Raw genomic sequence first — 12641 nt, 5'->3', positions numbered from 1 at the left:
AAAATAATCAATTTCCGCCCAAAGACAAAACTCTTGTATGAAATATCAAAAAGCGTTTTAAGTAAATTCTTAACAGGACGTTTGCTTTCAAGTGACATAACAGTAGTTTTATCTCGTTTAATATCGTCCGACATGGTCTGATATAAAAATAAATAAGGATAAGTAACTGTGACATTTCTTTAGTGCTAGTTTTATTGACATTTATATAATAGCTCATTGTAAAATAACATTATTGTAATTATAAAAAAACACTCTATTTTGACACAAGATTTTCCTCTTCCCAAATAAACTCCCATTGATTTATTGCACCATTTAAAAAATAATAATTTTGAAAAAAAGGAAGCACAATTAAGATAAAAGGATGGCTGCAATGTTGTTGTAGTGATTTAAAAATTCTTCTAATGGATGGACTATTCATTCAATATTCATATGCTGATTATGAGTGAATCATGTTTTAGTAGCAATGCTTTTTGTGTGCCAACACATTCAACATTGTAAACAACATAAGACTCTTCATGTCTGTACATTATAGTTAACCTTCATAAACATCCTAAAAATGTAACAACTATACTCAAAGAAACATCTCTGAAACATTCTTCACAGTGACAGCAGTATAATAATCATTTCACCATTGGTAAAGCCAAAAGTGCTGGATGAATATCTGAGGTCATCACACTTCAATGGAATTACAGTAAGTTTTACAAGTGTCTATAAAAAGCCACCAGGGGAATTATTTATGGAATCAGCTGTTCTGATTAAGGTGTGACACTGTACATAAAAGTGCAATAAGGCTATCGTTTGATTAGCTGCATGAGTCTTCCAGCGTCACAACCTTTTCATAAGTCTCTCCCTTTGGAGAATGGGTAAAGCAAACTTCTGGCAAACAAGACATTTTGACAACCGTTTTTAACATTACTAATCCTGACAGCATGGCCACAACAGCCCTTTCGTTGTGTAAATAATGTGTGCCGACAAAACCTGTCAAACAGACCTACAGATGGAGTAAGGGAAAGCATCCACAACCAAAATCTTAAGTCACCCATATTGCAAGGATATACTGGCAGTGCACCTAAAGAACTGTGAAGAGACCCCGCCTTAACCAAAATAAAAATGTGCAATTGCTTATTTAATCACTACGGGTGTGGGATGTGAGATTTGGACATATATTTAGAGTTTATTTTAATGAAATTCCAGTGTTTAAAGCTGCTTCATTCCTTAATTTTAGAAGTGACTCGCTCAAGGCATCAAGGTCACAGATGCAGGTTCCTCTTTAACAGAGCACAACTGCATTGACATCCACCTGAGAATGGTCTTATCTAAGAGCATCAGAACTCTCTGTGTCCTGGCCCTCTGGTACACGTTGATCTGTTGAGGCGGTTTCCTCTTCTGCATGTGAAGGATGTTCCTGAGGGACCTCTGCCACATCTTCATCGGCAGCCTGGATGGGTGCCGTGTCCCTGAACGATTCGTCCAGCTGGCCAACAGAGCTGGTATCACTAATAGAATCCGAGCCTGCCCCATGACGCCGGAAGAGTTTTTGGCCTGCGAATCAAACGATGCGAGTAAGCACGTTTCAACTAAACATCAATAAACAGGCCACATGTTTTTGCAGGAATTGTTTACCGATTCGGTATCAGGTGGTCTGAATTATATTAGTTTTCTATGATCGTAACAAGATGTTCTGATACCTGGAAACCGTTTGGTGCTGGGGGAATCAGGGGAGGACTCTTTAGTCATCTGGGCTTTAACGGAGTACACAGGCTCAGTGCTGTCTAGAGAACCTGTGGAGGGAAGATAGTATATATAATCAATAAAAAAATTAATGTAACCTTCCCGGTTTTATTAGAACCCATTTTTGAGCTTTTTAACAAAATTTTTCTCATATTGTATAATGAATGTACCTTCAGCCAGGTTGAAAGTCCTTCCTTTCACAGAGGCTTGTACTGGAGAGAACCAGTTGAGCATAGAGCCCACCAGAGGGATCTGTCGAAGTACACCCTACCATATAACAGAAAGAAAAAAGAATGATCATTGAATCATTTTATTTTTGTTTAAAAAATGCTTTTGATTATATAAAATTAGTGGGGAAACGGATCGCACTATACGGTTCGGAACGCATGTGACCCACGGATTAACTGTAAATTTATTCACCATAGAGTAAAAGATACTTTTAATACTGGTTGCACTTTTATATCATTTATTTGCTATACATATTGTCATTTTTTAAATCATGATGTTAAATAATCTGTTAACTTAATCTGTTGATATCTTCAAGGTACTTTCAAACCATCATTTTTATAAAATTCTTTAACTCCTTATACAAGCGCCCCTCTTTTTGAGCATTTTATTGATTGCAAAAACAAGTTATTATAGTTACATAATATATAATAATACAACTATGATGAGCATTTACATTAGCTGATCCGAAAAATGATCCGATCCCTGACCCAAAATCCGTAAAATGATCCGAACCGCAAGTTTTGTGATCCATTGCACCACTATTTAAAATAGTATTAAAATGTATCTAAATGAGTAAAGACTTATTTAGAAATGAAAGCAAAATGTTTTTCTTTCTTTATACACAACATATGGTTGTGGTGGTTGTATCCAAAAATCTGAGATCCGTAGTGAAAAGGCTTCTATTTTATCTTTATCTTCCATTTTCATCTTTATCTCTAATTCAGTATGATTCAACAATATTCTGTGAACACCCTGTGTGTGTATTAAGGCAAGAAAAGGTCATCGTGCAGATGCATTCATTCTTACATTTAGTTCATTTGAATACATTTTTATGGAAATCCTAGATGTGGTCTCAGACCATTCAAAAACTCACCTCTTCTATGAGCTTCTCTTCATTGGCTTTCTGAAGCTGCAACTCTGCCTCCTGAATGCCTCGCATTACTACTTCTGTCATGTTCTCAAATAACTAGCCGCAAACATAATCAGATGTGTTACTTCTTTTATTTTATACTGCAGTCAGAATTTAATAAATTATGTCCAACAGCTTTAGTGAAAATCAATGCATACCTTTCCACTTTCCTCAATGTGTCTGCCAAGAGATACAATAGTTTCCACCAACTCGGCCACATCCAGGTCCTCAGTTGCCATTCCAATAAATATGCTATTTTTCTCTTCACAAAACTCAGGGCCTGTAAATGAGACTAAAATTTTAGGGTTTCTTAAGTTTTTTAGGGTTTCACAGAGCGTTATATGATAATACGGAGCAGTGGCATAACCATATTACCACCAGTCACGTACCAACAGAGAAATTCAGGTCTGTATCCAGCTCTTTCAGTTTCTTAAGTAAGTCACTGTTGACTCTCTCCACCCTATTTTTTCTCTTGTCTTCATCAAGGTCTGTGTTTCTGGGCTCATATCTGAGAAAAAAAGAAAAAATAATGTTAGTTGACATCTTAAAACCTGCAACCAAGAAAGTTTCTTTGTAAGATTGTAGGAATATCTAACATACAGTGACTGTCTCCTGTAGCTTTTTTCTCTGACTCAACTGGCAGAACACAGCAAGGTTGTGGGTTCAAATCCAAGAGAACTCACAAACTGATCAAATATTGATTCTCACCTCACGCCTCCAAGACCGGGCCAGCTCAGGTCCTCAATATAAGAGAGTGAAGCTTGTTGTAAGACCTCATCTTTAAAGTCCTGTCTGAAGCGCAAGGTGCAGCTCAACACTTGAATCATCTCTCCCAACTTCTCCACCAGAGAAGCCACGTCATTCTCCTGAGTGCCAAGCGCTACACACACGCACATCACGTGAACATGAGTTAGTTAGGGTCTCAAAGACTGGCAAAGACAACAGTGTTCCTGTAACTCTATTGGTAGAGCTAGCACTAGCAATTTCTTGAGATATCATTTAATAAGCACAAATGACAAGTACAACCCCTCTGAAAAACCTCTGGACAAATGTCTTGGTCACGAGATGCATCTCATGCATTTTATATTCTCCAGTTTAGCAAAAGCTTTGTGCAAGCAGCAGCCCTTAATTTTAATTACCTCCCAAAAGTCTTACCTGCTGCGGTCATGAGGGGGTTAAAACGAACACATGTGCCCTCATCTTCCAGCTCAACCACATCCACACCACTCATGGGCACCTGCTGTGCCAACTGCTCACCCAACTGATAAATCAAATAAAAAGCAGTCATGGTGAAAAAATTTTTTGTGAAAAAAGCCTAAACTAAAACAATAGTTTTGGATCCCTAACAAAGATGAAGTTGCTACATTAAAGGGATAGTTCACCCAAAAATATAATTCTGCATAATATCTCCTTTTGTGTTCAACAGAACAACATTTTTTTGAACATATTTGGAACAACTTGGTGTGAGTAAATGGTGACAGAATTTTCATTTTTGAACTGTTCCTTTTATAGTAATGTGAAATATAGGCGGCTATGGTATGCAAATATCACAATATAAGACAGCAACTCAGGAAATAAAATATCAAGTTTTGCAACTTGTAATTTTGAGATTGAGGCTGGGTTTCATGAGTGACGTAAATGAACTAAACGTTAAAGAGGCTTTACCCATCAGTTTTTAAAACAGCACATCTAAAGTTGAAATGACACTGTAAAGACTTTACTACACACAGGATATTGTGAGATTGTTGAAAACAGTGCTGTCTTTCACGTTTTTGCCATTAGATCATAAACACTCACAGTTCAGGCTGTTTTTAAATTGCGATACAGTGTTTGTGAGAGAGCGTTTACCCATCTGTTTAGCGCATCAAGAATCTCTCTCTCCTCCGCAACATTTCCCTCTATTGAGCCGCCACTCGATGCTGAAAAATAAAACATTTGGTAATACCATCAAGCACTACCTATCATCTATACAACTGTAATGCATGCTGATCTTGATTTAAATGAAAGACTTACATGCACTGTTGTCCTGAGAAAATCTGAATACCACCACAGGTGAATTCAGTTCATCCTCCACCTACAGACATCACAGACACACAGAGGGTGGAGACAGAGTCTAATAAAACCTGTGACACTTGTGATCAAGAGACAGTACAGGAAATTTTAATTTCATGCTGTGAGAGCTACCATGTTATTGTGAAAACTGGTTTAGTAATAAATGTATTGATGCGATGTCATGGAGAGGCTTTTTGTTTGCTAGCTACTAGTTTGACAGTTCAATCTGCACAATAGCACATGACCTAAAGTCAAGCATTGCTGTTGAAATGTGTGACGCCGGAACCTTTGCTGTAATTAATCAGTTTGCAAACATGAAACTGAGTTACTGGTGAAATGGCCATTATGAAAATGATCAAGTTTCTTATTGCTTAAATATTTCGAATATTTTTCCGCCTTGAAGGAGCACTCAGCAATATTCTGTTTTATACGCTGTCTGAAGGCAATACAGACACAGTAATTTATAGCAGTTTTTAGTTTCCAATACCATTATAGAAATGCCTGTTCACAATTTAAAGGCCCAGTGTGTAATCTATTGACAGAAATGCCTTAATGTCTTTACAGGTGTAAAAGACCTTACAAAATAAACCTTTATGTTTTATACCTTAGTATGAACTATTTCTATCTACATACGTGGTGTATTCCCCTTACATGGAATTAACCATGTTGTCTCTACGGTAACCCTAAACGGACAAACTGTTCCACAAAACACGTTTCTTATCAAGAACATGTAAAACAAAATAAACAAGATAACCATATATCAGACTGTCAATACAAATTGCGTTTTGTTTTGTATGTTCTGTTTTGTATGATTTCACTCCGCGCAGGTTTAAATGCATTTTTTATGTTTTTTTCTTTTTTCCAACGTTGTTAACCTTTTCAACATTAAAAAACCTATATACAGGATATAATATTAGTGCGTTATGAATATTTAAAGAGTAAATATTACAATGTCCTTAAAATTACATTTCATGCAGTGTGTAATGTTGCTGTGTGTGAATGTAAGCAGTCCGCAAAGTTGTAAAACCGAAAGTGAACAAATAACAAAGTTATTGGCTTGAGAAAAAAGGAGTCGACTCTGAATCACGAGAGTCGTCTGTCATTCTAATTTCAGTTCCGGGTCGGATTTGCGTCACTTGGTGTAATGCCCACCTATGTTCCATTTGCGACACTGCGATGCTGTACGCGGTAGACCAATCACAGCAGACTAGACCATCTGACCAATCAGATCAGAGTAGGTTGACAGAAAGGGGGGGTTAGACATAAATTGCCGAACGAATCATTTGAGAGTCAGTCAAGAAGTAAGGTAAAAATAACCGCCTATTATTGGAAAATGAAAGTGTTTTTACACCTTGACTGTACTTGTTGGACACTCCATAAACCAAAGTAGGACCTTAAAAAAACAAAATATTTACTCTTTAATGATAATTAGAAGATGAAATTGTGACTAAATAAAAACGTAACAAATTACGTCATTATTTACTTAATTTAAATAAACAAATATTCATTTTTTAAGAGCTCAAAAATTTGATTATGAAATTATTGAAAAAAATGCCTATCTTGTGTGAGCCACTGTTGGGCTTCGAAAGGGAGGGGTGGAGTGAGCCGTTGGTTGCAATTCGCCACCTCGCCGCTAGATGCCACTAAATTTAATACACTGGACCTTTAATTAATATGCTGAAGTAACCAATACAATGGTTACAAAGATAAAGAAGTATTCGGCTGGTCATTTGATCTCGAGATGTTTTAAAAATAATTAAAACAGCTTTTAGTAACTGGATATATAACTGGATTCTTCACCTCATGCGAGTGTACATGACTTTAAATATTAAATAATATTAATTATATTAATTAAATTGTATGACTTAATTATATCAAAATGTCTTTTTTATTTTGAATTGTGTATATTTGCATTTACTGGACAGGACAGTGGAGTGCAGACAAAATGTTAAATGCGCCGCAATTTGTAAGTCGCTTTGGATAAAAGCATCAAGTAAATGAATAAATGTAAATGCATAGAAAGAACTATGAAGACATTTCTGTGTGTACAACTTTGCAATTACTTTAAACTTCTTAATATTACTGAGTGCACCTTTAGGCAACATGAGCAATAGGAAGATTTGTATTCATTTTAAAAAATGAAATGTCTAGCGTTGCCCCGTGGTCCCTGTTTTCGAAGATAACCTATAAATACCCTTTATAATGAACAAACTCTTAACATAAAGATGTTAGTGTTAGACACAGGAACATCACTGTTTAATTTCCCTTATAAAACTTTCCATAATGATGCCTCATTTCTCCAAAGTCAGGTCCAGCATTGATGCCCAACGAGTCATCAAGCTCTGTGAAGTGACATTTTCTAAATGTTTTTGCACATGCCTTCAGCACTGGTAGGCCTTTAAACGAATAAAAGCCTTTGAACGGAGCACCAGCACTTATGGGTGGACATGGTGAGGGAGGGGACAGCGGAAAAACAACGCAAGTGAAGGGGAAAAGGAGTGGAGTGGGATCAAGCAGGCAGAGGGTTGGTCCCACCTACAATAGAGAGTATAAGAGAGCCCAGCACGTCCCGCAGCGAGCCCCCGGAGATGACAGGGACCCGGGAATGACACACCACATCCTGAAACCAAGGCACCCATGCTCACTACCACACTAATGTATAAGAGCTGGACACATTGCTGATGGTCACAAAACCACAGCGCCAAACATATATATATGACGAACACTCTGCTCTTTACCATGTGCAAAGCCTCGACGAGAGACACTTCACTGTCAAGGACATCCTAGTGGTGGTGACACAGAACACAAGTGTTTGCTTGTAAGGTTTAGACTTATGTTGTCTTACTAAAGGGAAAAGTGGGCCACTTACATGGAGAAAAGAAATGTGTAGAAATGTTTAAAAGACTAGTTAAAGCAAAACAGAAAATGTTGCCGCCATTTAGTCACCGTCATGTTGTTTGAAACTTGAGCTCAAAAGTTTATAATTTAATGAAAATCTGGTTATGTCGATATAATGGCAGTACATTACGACACATACTCAAACCGGTTTTGGTGAGAAACACAACCCAAAATTTAAGCATTTTTGCAGTTCTTTTCTTGTAAATTTGTTTGAATATCTGAGTACAAGGAAAATGACCAGAGAAGCCACTTCTTGTTGACTCTCTTGCGCGCTTTAAGTGTGTCATAATGTACTGCCATGTAGTGAAACCCCCCAACTCGATATTCCAATTTTTCTGTGCTTAGCAGTCATTCAAACAACAGAAGGTTGAATAAATGTCTAATTTTTATTTTTGGCTGAAGTAATCCTTCGAAGATAAAAGTATAACTTATATTCCAAATTCTTTATTTATAGTATTTTTCCAATGTAATGTAAACTGCTTGTAAATTTAAGAAACGTCTGCCATTGTTGAGAATTTCATCAAGACTTTAACAATGGAGAGAGCAGACCATCAAGTCTGGACAGAAATAAATATGTTTAAGAAGTTTTTTTATCTTCTAGTACACTTTCCTATTTCCTAGAAATTCTTTCCTCTTCACATACTGTAATTATTTAGTCTTTGTGCCAGCATATAGCTTAAGAGATCAGGAAAAGATCACCTACAGAGGTTTTTATTGAAGCCAGTGTCTTTAAGTGTTCCAACAGCTGTTGACTCTACAGAGAAACAGATAAATTGTGTCCAGTGAGGTCACAGGAATATTCATGATTGTTTAAAGTACTTTACGTATGATGCAGCAAACAAGATTTTCTGAAAGTTGGCAGGGTACTTACTAGTTGCGTTGCCTGCTTAATCCTCTCTACAATCCCATCATGCCCGAGGTACTGCAGGGACAGCCAAAGAGGCAGAGCCCGCAGCTTCTCTACTGGTTGGCTTGATGTCAGACCAGCTGAGAGAGACTGCCCCCGGCAGACAAACATATCAAAGTAACATTCAGTACTCATCGTAACTCAAAACATATCTGAAAATCTAACTTGCTTGTCTTCTTAACAGTTTGGTAATTTAGTTAACTATTCCACTAACCAGAGCAGGATCATCATGTCTGTAAAGAGTGACAGCAGGAACAGCCGGCAGACCCAACCAAGGTCCGGGAGTTAATGTCATACTATCACACTTGGTGGCAGCCTTGAGAAAGATGAAAAGAAAATTTGAGCACAATGTCAAACACATGAAACCAACTTGCTCTAATGTCCCCCAAAAATGCCAACATACCGTAACAGAGGAGGCGGCTTGACCAAGAGCAAGTGTTGCCAAATTCACCCTGAGAGAATGATAAACAAAGTTTATAGACTTTATTGCTAAATGATCAGTATATTTATATTATTTGATTATGTGACAAACACAGAATGAGAAATTAATTTATTATTGCGGTTGCCGATGGTCAAAATTTGAACCAACTAATACTAACCCCTCTACATGGAGCCACATTTTGTACTGAACACAGAGCTCTTTCAAACGACTGAGTTTGTCAGTATGACCTGCACCTGGCGTTCCTGAAAGCACAATTTAATGACATATTTAATGTTAATGATTGCTTGCTAAACTGACAATTAACAAAACTACATAGTTTGCATAAATGAATAAGATCTTCTAATGAACTGACCAGCATTCGCTATCAACAGCAGTGGAATCTTCCCTGACTCGCGATCATCTTTAATGAGTTTGTCAAGAAGTGCAACATCCTGTGAAAAGACAATTCACTAATAAAAACTTGCATTGTCCTTTAAATTTAGATAACTTTGTGAGAACAGACACAAAGACGCAATTTGAATTTGAATTGAAAACTTTCCCTGACAGCAATGGTCACTATTTACTTCCACTGTAAAGAAATAGTTTTCTGCAATAAATAACTGCTTTTATGATCCATGGCTCAAAAGAAACTCATTCAGGTTTAAAAAGAGATTGAGTTGAGTTGGTCTTGTTTTGCATATGCAATAAAGCAAATTTCACCAATACTCAGTAAATAAACTTTTGAAAAGGCATAAACTTTTAAAATATATATATCCTTTTTGTATCTCAAAGAAAAATACCATTTGGTGCAGCGAGCCGAACATGGTGTTACAGGGAACAATACAAAGACTCGAGAGAGGCAGACCCAGCTGAAAAACAAACAGAGGAAAGTGTTACCTAATCAAAGCAAACAGTGCTCACCAAACATCAACACAGTCATCTGGTAATATATCATGGTAATATGAAACATTTCACATCATGTGGCCTATACAAATGATTTGAAAGTGACATTGTACCTGGCTGCAGAGATGTTGTCCCAGGCCAGGTCTGCATGCAGCACTTTGGTAAATAACAGGCTGTTTAGAGCTGAGCACAGTAAAGCCCTCAGTAGCATAGTCCTCGTAATGTGTGTTGATGACCAGCCGACACACTTTCAGCAGTCCATCACGATCGTCTTCGTGGTAATAAGCCGAGCCATTTTCATATCTATACAAAACAGAAATGATTCAAACGTGTAAAGGTGGTTCACACAACTGAAATGCGGCTAATGTTGTGTTGTTGCAAGTTATGACAGGACTAAAGTAGTTCAGCAATAAAAACGTAATGCTATTTAAGCAAAGGCACTGGCAATAAAATTTGCTGAGGTGAGGAAATGACCAACGGTGAAGGCAGTTACATATGCCGTGACACAAATTTCTATAAAGAAGAACAATCCATTACTCCAAGTATTGACTAAAGCGATAGTACTACAGTGATAGTAGCACTAAAGTGCATCTATGCCTGGGGAAAACGCTTCTCATAGAAACTGAGAACTCATGCATACTTGAAAAGCCTGCAGAGCCAGAGAGTGGTATCCGACAGGATGCGTGTGGTCAGCTTTCTAAATCTCTCTCTGTCCAAGACAGAAATATATGCTGCCAGACTGTGTCCCAATAGAGCCATGTGTCCCTGCTCTCCAACATACTGCATCCTGCTAAAGAGACAATTGTAGTTGTATTACACTATGCAGACGATTCACACATGGTCTCACGGATGCAATACAACATCATGCCCTACCGATGACTCTGTTTGTCATCATCTTCATGCATCAGGTTCTGTACCAGCTGTAGTACACTCACAACGTCTTGTCCACTGCAAGGGGGAAAAAATGTATATAGACCATAAAAACACTGTAAAGCCAATGAGAGGAGTTATAAATGTAGATTATGTACACATTGACTATAAAGAGTATGGCAAATATATAAAATACGGATGATGGCAAGATTAAAGCACATACAACAGTGTAAATATATTGTTTTTAATTATTTGCTTGATTTATAATGCAAATATAAAAGCAATACACTTACTCTCCTTGTAAAGGTCCTGGAATGTCTTTCCAACTCAGCTTTCTTCTTTCTTTCACCTGATCTGTCTCTCTAAATATAAACACACATCATAAATGATATCTGAAACAAAACACCTTTTTTGTATATTTTTGATGTACTGTTAACATATAATGAAGAGGATTTTAAAGTAATAATTGCCCAAAATTTCAATAATTGTAAGAGTGCAAATATTGTGACAATCGGATGAATCTTACAATTTCCCACTTTCCAAAATCGTCATGGCATCAGAGAGATGGTTCCCCATCTCGGCGAGTGTAGAGTCCATCATCTACAAAGCACAACAATGATTATGGATATTTTGAAGGGAATTTGAAACACTGGAAGACTCATATATTGCCAAAATATCAAATTTCTTGTCGCATAAAAAAAGGATTCCTCAGGCTTTAATAAAAGTCATCCTATTTCACCTGTGGGCAATATCACTGCCTACATGAGACAGGGATACATTTTAAATAAAAAAACATCTCTTCTTTGGCTCAGATGACGATGATGTCAATAGACGTAAAATGCTTTACTACTTAAAATGTGTCCAATGAATCCTTATTGCCCTCGTTTTCAGATCACAATAACACTCGAGTTACCTGATATTCAAGATACAGGGTGTGTTTTTATACGAAAATCTGTCGAATGACAAGCTACCAAGTCACTGGTCTCAGCTATACGACCTTATCATCTGTGCAGCCAGGCAAGGAAAGACTGAATGTCATTTCTCGTCCTCGACTGACTCCTGATTCATTCTTTTTATTATTATTTCGTCACACTAGGTAATCATGGCCCAACAAACTTTGAAAATGGAAGTGTGTTTGCAGATAATCATTTTTAAATAATCCTTTTTAGCAACAATGTATCATTACAAGATGACGACAAGTGTAAACCAATGGAAACTAAGAGCAATCGCTCGATTTGATCGTATGATCGCATCATTCCTTCAATGTCTATGACAGCCTGGCATTGATATGGAATACGCTTCCTGCGTTTTAATCAAAGGAGCGAGTCCTTCAGGAAATCAAATGCTCTTCTGGTCTACGTTACCTTTACCGGCGGATTATCCATGCAATGGTGAAAATCGAATCGCATGGACTTCCGGCGTCCCTGTACGTTCTCGCAAGCTATAAATATTCAGAAAAAAGTCCTAAAAGCACAAAAATCCTGCTTTAGTATCCTTGCGTATCGCTATTTGTACAGTCAATTTAATGGTGTTACTTCCTGGTGTCATGCCTCTCCACGCTGGCAGCGCTGACGTAGACTAAACATACGCCCCCTTTGTCAGATTTACCACAGAGCAATGACATGTACTAATTTATTTATTTGTTTTATGAAACATTCCTGATGCATGTATGTTAAATGCATGGTTGTGAAGTTGAATATTTTAAATAAATTACAAAATAA

At 37.2% G+C, this 12641-nt stretch overlaps 1 protein-coding gene across 11 annotated transcripts; it reads right to left on the bottom strand.

The window, feature by feature from the left end:
* Positions 1 to 179: 179 nt before the first annotated feature.
* Positions 180 to 12500, bottom strand: pdxdc1 (pyridoxal-dependent decarboxylase domain containing 1). Of its 11 annotated transcripts, none has more exons than XM_057346437.1 (25): positions 12285 to 12500; positions 11447 to 11520; positions 11214 to 11282; positions 10924 to 10998; positions 10691 to 10840; positions 10164 to 10353; positions 9948 to 10016; positions 9521 to 9599; positions 9326 to 9410; positions 9130 to 9178; positions 8941 to 9042; positions 8691 to 8816; positions 8523 to 8573; positions 7660 to 7704; positions 7461 to 7541; positions 4883 to 4943; positions 4718 to 4788; positions 4025 to 4130; positions 3578 to 3749; positions 3259 to 3377; positions 3028 to 3161; positions 2834 to 2926; positions 1902 to 1998; positions 1689 to 1781; positions 180 to 1542 (listed from the first exon to the last, which is right to left on the bottom strand). In XM_057346437.1, exons 1-25 carry the CDS (start codon positions 12327 to 12329, stop codon positions 1313 to 1315), a joined length of 2466 nt encoding a protein of 821 aa, XP_057202420.1. In that variant the 5' UTR covers positions 12330 to 12500; the 3' UTR covers positions 180 to 1312. The 11 variants fall into 11 exon arrangements, with proteins under 11 accessions (XP_057202420.1, XP_057202421.1, XP_057202422.1 ...); XM_057346438.1 differs by having other exon boundaries at positions 10691 to 10837; XM_057346439.1 differs by having other exon boundaries at positions 3028 to 3149; positions 12285 to 12499.
* Between the last annotated feature and the right edge of the window lie 141 nt (positions 12501 to 12641).

The sequence above is a fragment of the Triplophysa rosa genome, linkage group LG11 (assembly GCF_024868665.1).
Source record: "Triplophysa rosa linkage group LG11, Trosa_1v2, whole genome shotgun sequence".
NCBI classification, from domain to species: Eukaryota; Metazoa; Chordata; class Actinopteri; order Cypriniformes; family Nemacheilidae; genus Triplophysa; species Triplophysa rosa.
The sequence above is the reverse complement of the archived record's forward strand: the minus strand, read 5'-3'. Positions and strand labels throughout refer to the sequence as shown.

Bases quoted from the DNA above. Each gene is read 5' to 3' on its own strand.
- pdxdc1 (XM_057346437.1), bottom strand. From the start codon at position 12,329: ATGCGATTCGATTTTCACCATTGCATGGATAATCCGCCGGTAAAG. The intron at 7,542-7,659 runs GTAAAGAGCAGA...CCTTGGTTTCAG, and splicing joins TCGTCGAGGCTTTGCACATG to GATGTGGTGTGTCATTCCCG. The intron at 4,131-4,717 runs GTAAACGCTCTC...TTGATTTATCAG, and splicing joins TTGATGCGCTAAACAGATGG to TTGGGTGAGCAGTTGGCACA.